The 17,393-nt window shown below is 35.9% G+C and overlaps 1 protein-coding gene across 1 annotated transcript in view; it reads right to left on the minus strand.

Annotated features, from left to right (window-relative positions):
• MEGF9 (multiple EGF like domains 9) overlaps positions 1 to 17,393 on the minus strand; it is a 95,783-nt gene that overhangs the window by 35,652 nt on the left and 42,738 nt on the right. Inside the window, exon 2 of the mRNA XM_069476725.1 lies at positions 14,536 to 14,737. Coding sequence (XP_069332826.1) covers positions 14,536 to 14,737 — 202 coding nt within the window. The remainder of the gene's footprint in view (positions 1 to 14,535; positions 14,738 to 17,393) is intronic.

The raw sequence follows: 17,393 nt of genomic DNA on the forward strand, positions 1-17,393 counted from the left end.
TCATCATAGCTCACTGCAACCTCAAACTCCTTGGCTCAGACAATCCTGCTGCCTCAGCCTCCTAAGTAGCTGGGACTACAGGCATGCACCACCATGCGTGGTTAATATTTTTTTTTAATTTTTTTCTAGAGACAAGGTCTCACTATTGTCCAGGTTGATCTCAAACTCTTGGCTTTAAGCGATCCTCCCATCTTGGCCTCCCAAAGTGCTAGGATTACAGGTGTGGGCCACCATGCCCGACCAGTCCCCTATATTCTTAATGACTAAATTACAACTATTGTCCCTAGTTTCTTAATGCCTGGCTCCTGGTCCCAGTTGCCCTGCCTCCCCACTTCCTACCCCAATGATTAGGTCCATGACACTTACTTTCAGACTCTTTACATATCCAACACTTGCCATTTAAACCCCAAGTCAGGTGTTCTGATATCTCAAACCATGGGCTCAGCTTTAATATTTATAATGTCCTAATTTCTGCCTTTTCCTATCAAATGATTCTCTGTGTATCTGTGTACACTCATGTTACTTCTTGCTGCCTTCTATGCAATATTTATTTTCATTGTAACCCAGATCTGATTTCTAGATTTATATCTCCATGGGCCAGTACCTAAATTGATGAATCACGCTCACCCACACCCAGCCCTGCACTCACACTAAGACACTCAGACTGCCATATCTAATCTTGCCCATTCTATTTCAGGGTACAGTGGGAAGAGCCTTGGAGCCAGAGAGATCTGGGCTCAAATCTAAGTTCTGCCGTTTATTAGTTATGCCATGTTGCTAAGTAACTTGGCCGCTAAAACTTTGAATTAACTCTCTTCATTTTGGTAGTTAATACCCATCCAAGCTTGGGCTTATCATGTAACCTTTTTGATTATTACTTCTCATCTGTAATTTGATGGATAAACATCTTACCTAACTCTTAGAGTTGTTAGAATCAAACAAGAAAACGTATAGGAGAAAATGATACTCTTAATTGTAAATGACTTTACAGATATTAATAATTAACATTCCCTGGAAACTTACTGCAAACAGGTACAAGCCTGAAAAACCCAATTGTTGAAACATGTGAAATATATCATACCAGATAATTCATTTAACCTATACAGAGCCATAATAATAGAATTCCTGATTGTAAAACTAGGTCTATATACTTCAAATGTCAAAATAATCATGAAGCACTTATGTCCCTTTTTTTTAACAGGAAAGCTAAAGAAACTTGAAATCCAAATCTCTCTCCAAATTTGTCTGGCATTGACAAATTTAGGTATTTTGAGTTGAAATCATATCCTGGGAGAAAAAAAGCTGAACCATCCCATATTTCTCTCTATCCTCTAGGAAACATATTTCTTGCTATGAAAAAAAATATCTGAGATGGAAAAAGTCATGCTGATTTAATTTTCTTTCAAGGGACACAGAGGAAGACAAAGCCTTCTCTGTGGGAACAAGAGTCTTGCTGTTTCAGTATAAGTCTACTAACATGAGTTTTAGAAGCTCCTCTTTTAAAACTTCAGAAAAAAAGAATATTAAAACAGGGTAAGAATTTGTATGTTTGAACCACAATGTTACACATCTAAAATGGCAGGTCCTCATGTCAACAAAGTAAGTTTATGTCCTTATCTTGATTTCCCTTCTGGACTTAAAGCTAAGAATTGTCACTAGGCCCAACTTTGCCCTCATAATAAGATAATAATACTATTTTCCCTTGAATGCCTACTCCAAATAACAGTTCTACTAACTTTTTATTTTGAAATAATATTAGATTTAAAAAAGAGTTACAAAGATAATATAGAGTTCTCATATACCCTTCACCCAACTGCCCTAACATTTAACTTCTTACATAGCCATGACATATTTATCAAAACTGAGAAATTAACATTAGTATAACACTATTAACTATTCCTATTTCCCTAATTTTCCTACTAGTGTCCTTTTTCTGCTCCAAAATCCAATCTAGGATAGTATCTTGCATTTACTCATCATGTCTCCTTAGCTTCCTCCAATCTGACAGTTTCTCGGTCTTTCCTTGTCTCTTATGACCTTGAACCTTTTAAAAAGTACTGGTCAGGTATTTTGTAAAATGGCCCTCAATTTGGACCTGTCACAATTAGAATGAGGTTATGAATTTTGACTAACACTATCACATACCTTTCTCAACTGATCATATTCATATTAGGGGGTACATGATACCCATGACTTATTACTGATGATATTATCTTGGTCACTCAAAAGATAATTTTTTTAATGCTAAGAATCTGCCTGCATGACAGCTAAACTTAAAGGATAGTTACCAGGCTTATTTAGAAAATAAGCAGTGGTTCAGTTAATCAATTGACAAACACTGGGGCCTACTGAATGCAGGATAGTTAGATACTGATTTGAGCTTGTTTCTGCCACTTACTAGTTGTATGTTTTGGGGCAAATTGAGTCTCAGTTTCTTCATCTATAAAAGAATATGCCGCTTCAATTGTTATTTTATCCTTACAAGATGGTACATATGAAGCATTTAGTCTGGCATATAGTAAACAGTCAATAAATCTGTTCATTCTAGAGTTGATGGTGGTAGTAATAATGTCAGTAGTATTTGCCACGTTGTATATTTTCATCTCAGAAGGAAGTCACACTATAGACCAGAAGACACTATATGCTTATAAGGTTTTAAAACTTTTTAAGTATAGTAAAATGTCCTATGAGAGAGATGTTTAAATAGAGACTAAATTTATGGTTTCTTTCTTCTTTAGCAAGAGAAGTTTGCAATTGCTTTGCCATTTGGGCAGAGATAAAAAATAACCTTGAAGCAGATCCTCTTGACTGTGTGAAGAATCATTTAAGTTAGATTTCCCTTAGTTAAGTATAGAGTGAACAGTTCCCATTGCCCTAAAAGAAGGGTTTAATAAGACCTTTTGCATTTTGAGTAAAGAAAGGTGTCTCACCTTTGGGGAGAGAGGAAAATTGCGGGGTTGTTAGTGAAAAGACTCTACAAAATGTCCTCAATAAGTACTCCTGGAGCTGAGATGTGGCTGCACATACAAAGTGAAGGAGCTGATTGTTAAGACCTATACCTTAGGAGCCCCAATTTAGAGCATCCATGAAAGAACCTGGCACTAAGGAAGTGGGTTCATCCTCCCTCAAAGAATCATGGCTGCCTCTGCAAGGATTTGGACCAGTTAAAGCCTCATCACAGCAGTGAGCAAGCATCCTTCATCAGGTTGCTCAGGGACCAAGCTTCAATCCACCAATTCCACAGAGCAGTGAGAAACAACAGTATAAGTGAACTGATCAGAATCACATTCCCCTTATAGCTAGCATCACAAGAGGACTGATCCCGAGAATTACTGGACAATTAATAACTAACTGTGGGAGAAAGGATTGCCTAAACAGGAGAGTACTAGACTTTATGCTAACTAAAGTCATAAGAGGGTCAGAGCAATTAACTAGAAAAATAAAACAAGTATGACTATAATTGAACCCTGTTTGTGGAAAAGTTTGCCAATTATATAAGCTTTCAATTTCCCCAAATCCATTGTAATCCTCAAAGGCCTCCTTATAAAGACTAATAGTTTTTAAAACTTTTGAAAGATAAAGGGCCCTTGGATTTATTTTCAGCAGCACAGAAAGAACATGGGTATGGGAACACTGCTTGACACTCAGCAGCAAGGCTTATGGAGGAATAAAAATCCCATGGGATACAGTGGGTGGTAGCAACTTCTGAAGCACAGGAAAGCAGATTCCTGCAGCCTGCAACAAAGGAAGAATGGTAAGCACAGGGAGACAGTGTGGACCTGAGAAGGAACCCTAGGACTGAGCATGTCCGTAAATCCAACTTAGAAATACAAACTACCTTTAGATTTGTATGCATGTGTTAACGCAAAAATCACAAATTTCTAGAGAATTATGCACAGAAACACCACTATCATGGCACATCACCATTCTGACTTTCTCCATTCTTTCAATATTCTCTCCATTCTCACTATTATTACACTAATTTTGGCTCCTGGTAGTTTTTGCTCTGCTTCTAATCTCTCTCTCCTTATTTCTATTCATTGCACTGGTGCCACAACACAGTGCTGATCCTTCTCCTGCTTAAAAATTGCTTAGTACGGAAAACCCAAATCATCTCTCTTGCCCTTAAGGCTCTCTGTGATGCGACCCCAACAGGACTTACCAGACTCACCTGCCCCCACTCCTCTTCCACTTGACATCTTGAGTGAGCACATCTCTGTGATGTTAATCTTGCTCTTTCCTGTTCTGTAAAGTCGTTTCCCACCTTTTCCACTTCTGTGTGTCTCAATCTTTCCCTTTCTTCAAAGATGGGGTCAAAAGCTACCTTCTCAATGAATTCAGGTCTGATTTTTCCAGCTGTAAGTGATGTCTCTCAGCTTCTTACTCCCCTTAACATCTTATCTTTATTCTATATTTTGTGATATGAGTCAATTTTTACTTTGTATTATAACTATTTATATATATTTCTTAGGGCCCTTACTAGACCAGAAGCTCCTTTGGAATGAGAACCATTGTCTTATTTATCCTTTATCTCGCTCAAGGTTTATTAAAGTACCAGTATATAAATGCTATATTTAGTATCAAGGTATTTATTTATTCAACAAACCCTGCACATAATTTGTTGAATAAATAAAAATCTTCACTTGTTTTCTTAGCCAAAAGGCCAAGAAGCAATGAATAAATAAAAATCTTGATACCAAATATTACATTTACATGAACTTGATTATTTATACTATTAGTATATATACAATTTCAGATTTGGGAGGAATCTCTCAGAAGAAACAAAATAAATGATCTTCTAATACTATCAATAACAAAATTTTAAAATATTTACTTAAAAAATTCCAAACTGGTTTAAAAGTGATTTAATAAAATGAAATAAGAGGAGTCTGAAACATGGTTTAGGGACAATAACACATTTGATCGACAGCAACTCACTGTGACATGTTAATGTTCATAAAGATTATCAACTGCTGGAAAAAAGTGGGCTTTTTTTCATTCATTTGACTACTACAGTTGATATCTAATTAATAATTAGAAGACCAGGACTGTAGATTATGCCCTATATTGAATGTAGGCTTTATAACAAAAATGTACTGAAAAACACACAGAGCTTTCCAGACTGCATTAAATATTCATTGTTCATGTTTAAACCTCAATATACTCAGGGCCTTTTTCTGAACAAGCCCCTCTCTGATCACTTATTAACATTCAAACTTTAGTCTAATTTGTTTTTCCATGAACTTAACATGATACTTGGTGTAATGTGCTTAAAATATCTTTTAAGACATAAAACATCTGGCACTGTACAAACACTTATTGAAACAAGTGAGCCACAATAAGATAAAGGCTAAGATCAGTTACCTTTTGACCAAGATGGCTAACTTTAAAAATTTTACTTTCAAGCAAAAAAATATTGAAATGTACCTAAAAAATTAATTTAAAGTAGAAATTGTTATAGCTGCAAAAATAATAATTGGGGTATACAATAGCTATTTTAAAATAAAATTAAAGCTATGAGGCTTTGTTCTATTTTCCTACAAAATAGCACAAGAACATGCTTGTTTAGATTTCTTGAGTGTGACACACAATGTGTATGCAAATGTCTATCAGACATCTCTATCTGAATGTCCCACAGTCACTTCCAAATCAACATGTTTAGATTCTAACATCATCCTCATCTCCCTCCAACTTGCTTATCTACCTGTATTCTTTATCTAGTCAATGGTTTATCTCTTATGTGCCCAAGCCAGAAAGATACATGGAGTCATTTCTCTCTCCCCCGCCACTATGTACTCTCTTACACCATACATACAAGCAATGCTTCTAGTCCCATAGACTTTATCTTCCAAATTTCTGTTCAGTTGGTTCCCTCCTCTCCAGCACCATTGTTAATGCCAACATCAATGCCTTAGATCAGGCTTTTAACTTCTCTTGCTTAGACTGTTACAATATTCTTCTCACTGGTCTCCTTGCCAGAGCTCACTCTCTATCCACCAGCCTTCTGGCAAAGTGATTTTTCTAAGAAGCAAGTCCAATGTTACCTCTTGTTCAATATTCTTCAGTGGATATATGGATTTACATGGCACATCAAGGCCTTCATGGTCTGGCCCTGTCTATCCTTCATTCACTCATTCTGTTTATTCATCAAGTATTAACTGAGTGTCTACCACGTGCCAGGCACTGTTCTAGGTGTTGTAGATACAACAGTAGACAAATAGACAAAAGTTTAATCTCCTGTCATTTCCTACTCTCTTTCAACCCATCCTCCACCCCCACCACTACCAAGCTTTGCCTTTGAGAAATAGTGAACCACTTGCAATCTGCTAAAGATGTCTTTTTCTTTCATACAAATTTCTACTCAGTCTTCAAATCTCAATTCAAACACAACTTCCTCTCTTAAGATCCACCTGAATCTCCTTGTGCACTTTGCTAGCACTCATATTTTATTTGTATGTCTATCTTTCCACTAGCCAGTAAGTCCCTTGAGAACAGAGATAATGTCTTTAGACAAATAGTTGGCAAATGCAATGTCTTTATTAAATGAAACAATTAGTGAATAAAATGGCAAAGCTTTCCTAAATTGTTAATTGTTTCTAGTTATCAAATAACTTTTTTCTTGATCTTCCAGAATTACAGGCAAAGTAATAAATAAGAGTTTGCACAAGCAGCTGTTACTCCTGAGTATTACACATGAGATGATTTTCAGAGCCCTATGTGAATGTGAGCCTTGGAGGTGTTTTGACATCTTCCTATTTGAAATTTATTTTGTCATTAGTTTACTTAATAAGTAAAAGTTTGCCTTCTATCCTGGGGCACATTCCCATAATTAAAATGCAAAGTAGTAAATACAGTCGTCTCTCAGTACCTGAGGGAGACTGTTTCCAGGACCACTCAATACCAAAATCCAAAGATGCTCAAGTTCCTTATATAAAACAGTAGAGTATTTGTATATGACCTGTACACATCCTCCCGGATAGTTTAAGTCATCTCTAGATTACTTATAATACCTAATAAAATGTAAATGCTATGCAAATAGTTGTTATCCTATATTGTTTTTTTAATTTGTATTATTTTATAGCTATATTGTTATTCATTTTTTTCCTAATATTTTCAATCTGCATTGGTTGAATCTGTGAATGTAGAACCCATGGATTGAGATGACTGACTGTGTTTCAAAATATACTGTACAGCAAGTCCTGGAATAATGTAGTTTCATTACATTATTAGTTACATTATTTTTGATGAGAAAAAAAATGGATTCCCAGCTGGAGCCACTGTGTGTGTGGAGTTTGCATATTTTTCCCATGTCTGTGTGGCTGTTCTCTGGGCACTCTGTTTTCTTCCCACTTCCCAAAGTTGTGCACGTTAGGTTAATTGGCACGTCCAAACTGTCCCAGCGTGAGTGAGTGTGGGTGTGTGTGTACGCGTGCCCTGACATGGAATGGCATCCGGTAAAGGGTGGTTTCCCACCTTGCACCCTGAGCTGCTAGGCTGGGCTCCAACCACCTGTGACCCTGAACTGGAATAACTGGTTAAATACTTTTCTTACTTATGTTTATTAATCTTTCATGCATGTATAGCTCACATTTATTTTGATGTTTAACATTAGAAGTGTTTTGGGTCTTTATTTAGAGGTTTGGTTAATGTTTTTATGGCCAGAAATATAGGAAATATATGAACTTAACTCTTTTTTTTTTAATTTTTTTCTTCTAAAAAAATTTCATTGCTTTTATTTTTCACATATCACACTACACAGAAGGGATGAACTTAATTCTTGTTTGTATCAATCAGCCTGTGGTAAAACTGGTTTTGTTATACCTCTTTTCACTCAAAGTTAGTTTCCCAGAACCTATGGATGATGTCAAGTGAGAACTTACTGTATAGCAGCAACCACAGATTTTATGGAAAAGGATATTAGACCATGACAGAACGTCTTTGTTATCTTACTAAGACAGTCTAAAAGGATGCACCTTGTACACTAACCTACCATGAATACATTAAAGAATCTCAAATTAGTACATAATTGCCTACATTTAAAGTCAGCCCTGATGATATTTTAAGAGTTATATGAAGAGATTCAGGCTCTCATTAGGCATACTGATTTTTGAGATAAAATGCTATCTGATTTCTCCATTCATTTTTTAAACATATGTCAAAATGTGATTCAGGAAAACATTAGAAACGTGTTACAAAAGCAAAATGAAAAGTTCAGATATTGTAGACCAACTCCTTCCAATTAAACAGGTTGGAACACCAATGGTGATGTGAGGGGGTGGCCATCTGTCAGTACATAAAGGACTTTGTGTTTGCACACAAAGACAGGGCTCAACCCACATCTGGATCCTGCAGCCAAAATCTACCCTCACTGGGGCAACTCCCACTGAAAGGCATAAAGAACAGGGAAATAAATTTTTTAAAAGTCAGTTTTTAGTTCCACAGACTTTCAATGCATTAGAGAATCAGGATAAAACTGAGTCCACTTTTCTACTTTTATTTTTAAAGAGAAAACAGGGAGGTCAAGGCAGAATAGAATTTGAGTAGGTGTTAGGAGATCAGATTTCTCATCTCATTGCATAATCTTGGGAAATGCACTTGAATTCTCATGGTTTTTCTCCTGACAGGTTTTCTCATTTCTCTGCCTCTCTACATCATAACCTGCAAGGCACATATCAGTTCCCACCTCCTCTGTAAAGCCTTTCCTATCACTTCTGCCTACCCCTGTTCTTTTCCTACTTTAAATTACTATACATACAAATTAAGCATATATCTATAAACTATAATATTTTGTATTACATTCTAGCAATTTTGTGTCTTTTAGTTTTGTATGGATTATACATTTCTTTTTTTTAATATGCCAAGCAATATTAAAAACAAGTAAAAATAGAAAATAACAAGACATTATTAGCCAAGACATGTGGCTTTGCAAAATAACAACATAGATATTCTAAAAATAAAAATAACATTATTGAAATTAAAACTCGAGACCAGACGTGACAAGGAAGAGGAGACCAGACCAGACGAGGAAGAGGAAATGAGACCAGACCAGACCAGACGAGGAAGAGAGATTATACATTTCTTTACTAGCGCAAAAGCAATATTGTTTTTACTACAAAGTGCCTAACACAAAGAGAGAGCAATATAATAGATAATGCAATTGATCCTTGTTCATCAAAGGGCTGATCCTCTCATGTTCTCTATTTTCACTAAGATAAAACTAGGATTAGTCCTTACCAAGAATAGTTATTTATATAGCATGAGCTACATTACACCAGGGTAAGGGTCTTATTACCAGAGGACAACTAGAAGAAACTCCTAGAAAATATCAAGTAGTCTGCACCAGAGCATGAGAGTTTCTTACAATACTCATGCTCGGCTCAGTTTCTGAGGTTTTGAGAAAAGTTGTACCAGCATAGTGGAGAGGAGTATATACTCTAGATCCAAATTGGCAAATGTATTAATCCCAACTCTCTTACTTACTGGCTGCTATCTAGTAAATTAGGCAAATTACTTAACATGCATTTTTTTCTATACCAATGAGAACAATAATAGTGCCTACATATGGTTGCTATGAGAATTAAATAAGTTAATAATTGCAAAGGGCTGAAGATAGTGCCTGGTATTTGTTTAATTTAAGCTATTATTGTTATTATTCTAAAATAGAGAATGTTCAGTTTTAAAAGGAATAATGGATTTTTAAATGAAAATTAAAGAAAATAAGCTAATTTTTTCTTGTTATAACGAACAATTCTTTGGCCTACCAACAAAAACCAAATATCCCAATATCTGCTCATACCCAAGAGTGTGGTTGACTTAATCCTTCTCTTTCATATAACATTAATTTTATTCTTCACCTTTTTTTTTTTTAAGACAGATTCAACTCTTAGGGAATTATTGAGCTAAATCTATGCATATTTACAACATGAGTAGATACCTATACACAAACAAAATTTCATTCTCTCTTTTAAAATCTTTTCATTTTTATGGATAGTTGTACATATTTATGGAGCACATGCGGTATTTTGACACAAGCATACAATGTGTAATGATCAAATCTAGGTAATTGGGACATCCATAATTTTAAACACTTACCATTTTTTTGTGTTGAGAACATTCCAAATCTACTCTTCTAGCTATTTTGAAATATATGATAAATTATTGTTAACTATAGTCACCCTATTGTATTACCAAACACTAGATCTCATCCCTTCTAACTGTATTTTTGTGCTAATTCTCACAAAACTCCTTCATGTTAGATATATTAATTGTATTTCACAGAAAAAAACACTGAGGTTCAGAGAGGTCAGATAGCTTAATCATGGCCATATAGTTAGTTAGTGGCTGAACCAAGAATGGAATCCATTTTCAGATTCCACTCCCTACTACACATCACAGTACTTGCCTATAATTTCCTGTTTCCCTTATCCTACCCACACATAATTTATAGCAGAGCAAAACATAGAGGTGTTTCCTCATAGTTCACCCACATCTTCTTGCAAAGCACGTAGTCCTGCAACTTCCCATTTCTGTTCTTCTAGTTTCATGTCAATTTAACTTCCTTTCTGGTACTAAGAAATTCAGTGCTTAGAGCTATGTGGACTTAAAGCTCCTATGCCTTCCTTATAAACACTTCCTTTAAGTACAGGCTTTAAAACGACTTTTGTGATACACTGCTTATTCTGACAAATTGCCTGATACTCTGAAATAATATTATTAAAAACTAAATAAACAAATGTTACTCTGTAGTAACCTATAAAAAGAAGTACAAATTTATCTCAGAAATTGAATATGCCTATCCTTGGGACCAAAGACAAACACGAAATAGGGCAAGTAAAAGAAATAAAGATTGGAAAGAGCATGAAGGAAAACCTATTGGAAGAGAAGTCAAGAAACTGAGAGGCCGCAGTATTGTTAGGATCATCTATAGATATTGCAATCATCTAAAATTATGGCAAATGTAGTGTCAGAGAGGTAACAATGAGCCGTGTGTAAGAAATAAAGGAGCCCAGGAGCAGGAACAGCAGCAAGGAGGGGTAACAGCACAGTCTGCTGCCATGAGCTTCAAAGGGGACGTTTAGGAAGGAGGAATGGAAGAGCACTCTGAGAGTAGCAATGATGAGAAAGGAAGATATACTATTCCAACCCCAAGTCCAGAGATAAGAGAGGGAGAGAGAAAACAGCCATTATTTGCACAGGCTGCAGGGAAAGCAAGGTCCTTTTAATTTTCACATAGAGGAAAATAGTAAAGCATTTGAGAAATCCACATATTTTGACATTATGCTGATAATACATAATAAAAGCATCTCATTAAATAAAGAAATCAGCATGGGCAATATAGCAAGACCTTATCTCTACAAAAAATTTTAAAAAATTAGCCAGACGTGATGGCACATGCCTGTAGTCCCAGCTACTCAAGAGGCTGAAGAAGGAAGATCACTTGAGCCCAGGAGTTTGAGGTTGCTGTGAGCTATGATGACCCACTGCACTCCAGCCTGAGCAATAGTGTGAGACACTGTCTCAAAAAATAAAAGCAAACAAAAACCCTACAAAGGACAACAGAACCTATCAGGCACACATAGAAAATATAAATCATACAAACCAGGTAAAAATAATGACATTTCAGTCAATGACCTACTGAGTATACAACAGTGGACCCCTAAGATAATAATGAAGCTGAAAAATTCCTATCACCTAGTGAGGTCATAGTTGTGGTAACATTGTAGCACAACATACTACTTACATGTTTATGGTGATGTTGGTGTAAACACACCTGGGGCATTGCCAGTCATATAAAAATATAGTACATACAATTATGTACAGTACATGATACTTGATGATAATAAATGACTGTTACAGGTTTATGCATTTACTATACTAGGCTTTTTATCATTATGTGAGAATGTACTCCTTCTACTTACTAAAAAAAAGTCAACTGTAAAACAGCCTCAGGCATGTCCTCAGGAGGTATTGCCTCCAGAAGAAGGCATTGTTACCTAGGAAATAACAGCTCCATGAATGTTACTGCCCCTGAAGACCCTCCAGTGGGACAAGATGTAGAGATGAAAGACAGTACTACTGAAGATCCTCATTCTGTGTAGGCCTAGGCTATGTGTGTTTGTGTTTTAGATTTTAATTTAAAAGTTTAAGAAATAAAAAAAAAATTAAATAGAAAAAAGCTTATAGAATAAGGATATAAAGAAAGAAAATATTTTTGTACACCTATACCATGTATGTGTGTTTTCAGCTGTGTAATTACTGAAGAGTCAAAAAGTTTTAAAAAATTCAAAAGTTTAAAGTAAAAAAGTTACAGTAAGCTAAGGTTAATTTGTTATTGAAGAAATTTGTTTTATAAATTTAGTGTGGCCTACATGTACAGTATCTATAAAGTCTACAGTAGCATACAGCAATGTCTTAGGCCTTTCCATTCACTCAGTATTCACCCACTGGCTCACCCAGAGCAACTTCCAGTCCTGCAAGCTCCATTCTCCTAGACAGGTGTACTATTTTTTATCTTTTATACCATATTTTTGCTGTATCTTTTCTATTTTTAGATATGTTTACATACAAAAATACTTCACATTGTGTTATAAATGCCTATAGTATTCAATACAGGAACATGCTGTACAGGTTTGTAGCCTAGGAGCAATAGGCTATACCATATAGCCTAGGTGTGTAATAGGCTGTACCATCTAGGTTTGTGGGAGTACATTCTATGATGCTTGCGTCCTAAAGACATGTTTCTCAGAATGTATCCCCGTCATTAAGTGACATGGCGGTAATAATAATACAGGTCTGGGCCGGGTGCGGTGGCTCACGCCTGTAATCCTAGCACTCTGGGAGGCCGAGGCGGGTGGATCGCTCAAGGTCAGGAGTTCGAGACCAGCCTGAGCAACAGCGAGACCCCGTCTCTACTAAAAATAGAAAAAAATTATATGGACAACTAAAAATATATATATAGAAAAATTAGCCGGGCATAGTGGCGCATGCCTGTAGTCCCAGCTACTCGGGAGGCTGAGGCAGGAGGATCGCTTGAGCCCAGGAGTTTGAGGTTGCTGTGAGCTAGGCTGACGCCACGGCACTCACTCTAGCCTGGGCAACAAAGTGAGACTCTGTCACAAAAAAAAAAAAATAAATTAAAAAAAATAATAATACAGGTCTGTTCCACCTTCTGCATCAATCAACCATTACTGAAATCAGATACTCTACATGAGATGCTAATGAAGAACCTATTTTCTAATTTTTATTTTTTTTATTTTTTTTTATTTCATCTTATTGTTATGGGGGACACAGAATTGCAGGTTACATACGTTGCCCATGTACTGCCTTTCCCCCCAAGTCAGAGCTCCAGGCGTGTCTGTTCCCCAGATAGTGCGCGTTGCACCCATCATGTAGGTATATATCCCTCTAGAGTGTAACTACAGTAAAGCACCTATTTTAATAGAAGTATAATATGATACAATATTATATAATAGTACAATATAATTAATAAAGCATCTAAAATATCTATTGCTAAAGATAAAGTATAAAGCACTTTTCCTGCCATGGAGCTTAAAGTTCTTAAAAAGATTCCCTCATTTAAGTGAACAATATTCCTTTGAAATTAAAAGAAACTGGAATTTATTGGGTGATATGTGCTAGGCATTTTACATACTCCACTCATCTAATCTTTATAACAACCTTGAGAAGAAACTGAAGCTCAGTGAAATGAAATGATTTGTCCAAGGCACGCAGCTCCTAAGTGGCAGCAGATCTCAGATTCATACCCAGGTTACGTTGATTCTAAAGCCTGTGTTCTTTTCATTACATAACACTGTCTCTTCAGTTTGCTTTTTTTTGTTTTTTTTCCCCACTGGGCATCCTCGAAAAGCTAAGTGCCTCATACCAGGTCAAAGAATAATTACTTTGAGTGTAGTAGAAGGCAAATCCTCAGATAATAGGATATCTTTAATCCTCTAGATTAAGTCACCTCCAAATAACATACTATTTTAAAGGTAATTTTCAAATAATTACTGCTTAATCTAGTTTTGGTCTCAAAAATGTACAGGCAAATAGAGTAAAACCAGTCTACTTACCACTAGTTAAGGAAATTAGAATATTACCAAGTTTAAGCATTAGATGCCCAAAGAAACAAATCTAGAATTTTGATGAGGAAAAAAACCAAAAAACAAGTTTCCTCGAATTCTAATGTTATGTTAATAAACATAGCAAGAACATTTCCACTTTCAGAAATGTCTGAAATTTAGGTCTTCCAGAAAGTAGATTCTTTCCTCAATAATTTTTTTCCATGAAATTTATAGAAACCATCATAGAGCAAAGTTAGTGATCCAGGTGTTTTGAAGAACTAAATCAGTAAATTAGCTTTTTAATCATGACATTAAATATAACATACAAAGGGAATAAGAGTATACAAAATATTTCATAAATCTATGGCCCTCGTCCTCCCCCTTTATTTATGCCAGTCTGGTCCTTAAAAGCAAGAGCCTTTTTTTCCTTGCTTAAATAAAATAAACTTCACCTCCACCATCTGTTGCTTACCTGTTGCACAGTATGCTGAGGGCTCCATGTGGACTACAGTCACATGGCAGACAGAGACCAGAAGTGTGATTCAGGTAAAAGCCCTCCTTGCAGGTTTCACAGAGAAGCCCCTGATAACCTGGCTGACATTCACACTGCCCTGTGGTCTGGTTGCAGCGATTCACATCCAGGCTTCCAACTGCAGAGCAGTTACATACATACTCTGAAAAGACAAAAAAGGAAAAGAGACATTACCAACTAAGATTTAACACTTTCCTAATAAAATGAACTCTATTTTCTTTTTTTATTCTTTGTTGTTTTTTTTGTTTTTTTGAGACAGAGTCTCGCTCTGCCATCACAGCTAGAGTGCAGTAGTATCATTATAGCTCACTGCAACCTCAAACTCCTGGGCTCAAGTGATCCTCCTGCCTCAGCCTCCCAAGTAGCCAAGACTACAGGCGCCCACCCTGCACCCAGCTAATTTTTCTATTATTTGTAGAGAGAGGGTCTCACTCTTCCTCAGGCTGGTCTTAAACTCCTGACCTCAAGAAATCATCCAGCCTTGGCCTCCCAGAGTGCTAGGATCACACCCGCTCTTTTTCGTAATAAATTATCAAGACTACTTTGTAAGTATAGATAAAATTAACCCCATCCTTAGAAATTAAGTCTTAGAGAAGGGAAAAAATAAAAAAAAAAATTAATTTAAGTCTACTTTCTATCCTGTTCAGTTTATTTAAATTTGGAAATATAGAGAGTAAAATTATGTACAGTTCCTAATTATAAAGCTAACATTCTTAATTTCCTTTACAGTACTGTTCATCTCCTATCCCTCTTACTCAACACCACAATTTGTGTATGTATGTCTGCATATTATTAGTTTTTCTAGATTGAAAGCCACCAAAGGCAGGCTTATCTACATGGCACTGAGAGCACATGCTGGAAATGACATGTTAAATAATAAATAATCCCATTATATGGCAGCAAAAGCCCAAGGCTCAGATGATTAACTCTGGCAACCTATATACAAGGTCATACAAGATTGTGCTACAGCTCGAATCATAAGCTAATATGTTCTGCTCAGGAAGAAATTCATGGACAATTGAAAGTTTAAGGTGAGGAAACGATGAAAAATAAACCTAGAGGAAAAATTTACAGGTTCATCCTGATCAGTGAGTTAAAACCAATCACAATTTGAGTGTCTTTCCCAAATTAAAAAATTCAGAAAATAAACATTTCCTTTAGGTACATTTCAAACAGTTCTTTGAGTAAAAATATTTAGAAGCCCTTAGTTTTAGCCTTATAATGCAAAGACTCATTTAAAGGTCAGTTAGGATTTGGTTTTTGCTATTTCTACTCATTTTATCAAAAGGAGTGTTTTCAACATAGAGTGACACAGTATCAACATAGGACTTTGTAAGCATGTGCAAAAACATCTAGTTAAAATCAACTGCAGATAATATTCTAGGAATAGGCCTTATTCCAAAATATCTATGAACCTAGTCTTAACGAGTCCAGAAAAATCTGTAGTACAAATTATACTTCTGAATAGGCAAGGCACTATATATAAAATGGCATTATACTGATATAGTTTAGCTTGGAAAAAAATAAACTTTAATGTTATTTTTGGTTATTTCAAAAAAACTACTGGATAACTGCAAATCCAGAGTCTTACACAGAAAGTTATAAAGGGATTTGCTTCTCAAGTCTAGAAAAGGAAATTAAGTTTCAAAATTCTTTATATATCCACAAACAGCTTATCCACACAAGTCAAAACAAAGGATTCCTCAAAGAAATTCCCACTTGGCTACTCTATACCTCCCACACTTCTGCAGTTCCTAACCTTTGGTGTCAGTTTATTTCCCTCCTCTAGATACCTCTTCTAATTTGTAAATATAAGAAATAAATGAATATATATTGGTGGATGATTTTTTTATGTATATTTCAAGGTTGGGTGGTGAATTAGTTAACAAAACCCAAAGGAGAGTTCAGATTTCTTCAGCCACAAGCTTGGGAAAGAAATCAGCTTCCCATCACAATCGAGATTCTTATTTTTGCTAGGCTACGTAAGCATGACATTTCTTTGAAAAAGTTACATGTTTTCCATGTGATATCTACTTTCTGAGTATGTGTGTTGTAGTTTTATATTAATGAATAACAAAGCTATGTTCAGTTTCTGTAAACATGCCAATGACAACTTCATGGCAAGACCTTCACTCCACCAGAAATGACCAGAACTCTTTTTTCTTTTTTTTGAGACAGAGTCTCGCTCTGTCGCCCCAGGTAGAGTGCAATGGTGTCATCACAGCTCACTGCAACCTCCAACTTCTGGGCTCAAGCGATCCTCCTGCCTCAGTCTTCAGAGTAGTCAGGACTACAATGCCTAGCTATTTTTTTTTTTTTTCTATTTTTTGTAGAGATAGGGTCTCGCTCTTGCTCAGGCTAGTCTCAAATTTCTGAGCTCAAGCAATCCTCCCACTTCAGCCTCCCAGGGTGGTAGGATTACAGGCCTGAGCCACCGTGCATAGCCCAGAACTCTTAAAGTAACATTTTTCTTCTGAAATCTGGCAGAAATTCAACATACAGAAATCCAACTCTTCCTGCTGGACCAATTTCATCACAAATTAAACTGGCCAAATTATGTTGATGTGGGCAGAACCAGCTTAAGAAAAATGAAAAGACTAAAAAACTCTGTAGTAAAGACTATGAATTTTATTCTGTTATTTTACTACTAATGTATTTCCATCTGAAAACTGAATCGATATTTCCAATGAATAAGATTAGCAGTATTTTTTTAAGAATCCAATTTAATCTTAATCTAAGAACTCTGAGACTTAGTATTTTTTCAGTGAAGTTCTAATGGATAAACCTTCAGTACTAAC

Source organism: Eulemur rufifrons, chromosome 7, assembly GCF_041146395.1.
Source record: "Eulemur rufifrons isolate Redbay chromosome 7, OSU_ERuf_1, whole genome shotgun sequence".
Classification (NCBI taxonomy): domain Eukaryota; kingdom Metazoa; phylum Chordata; class Mammalia; order Primates; family Lemuridae; genus Eulemur; species Eulemur rufifrons.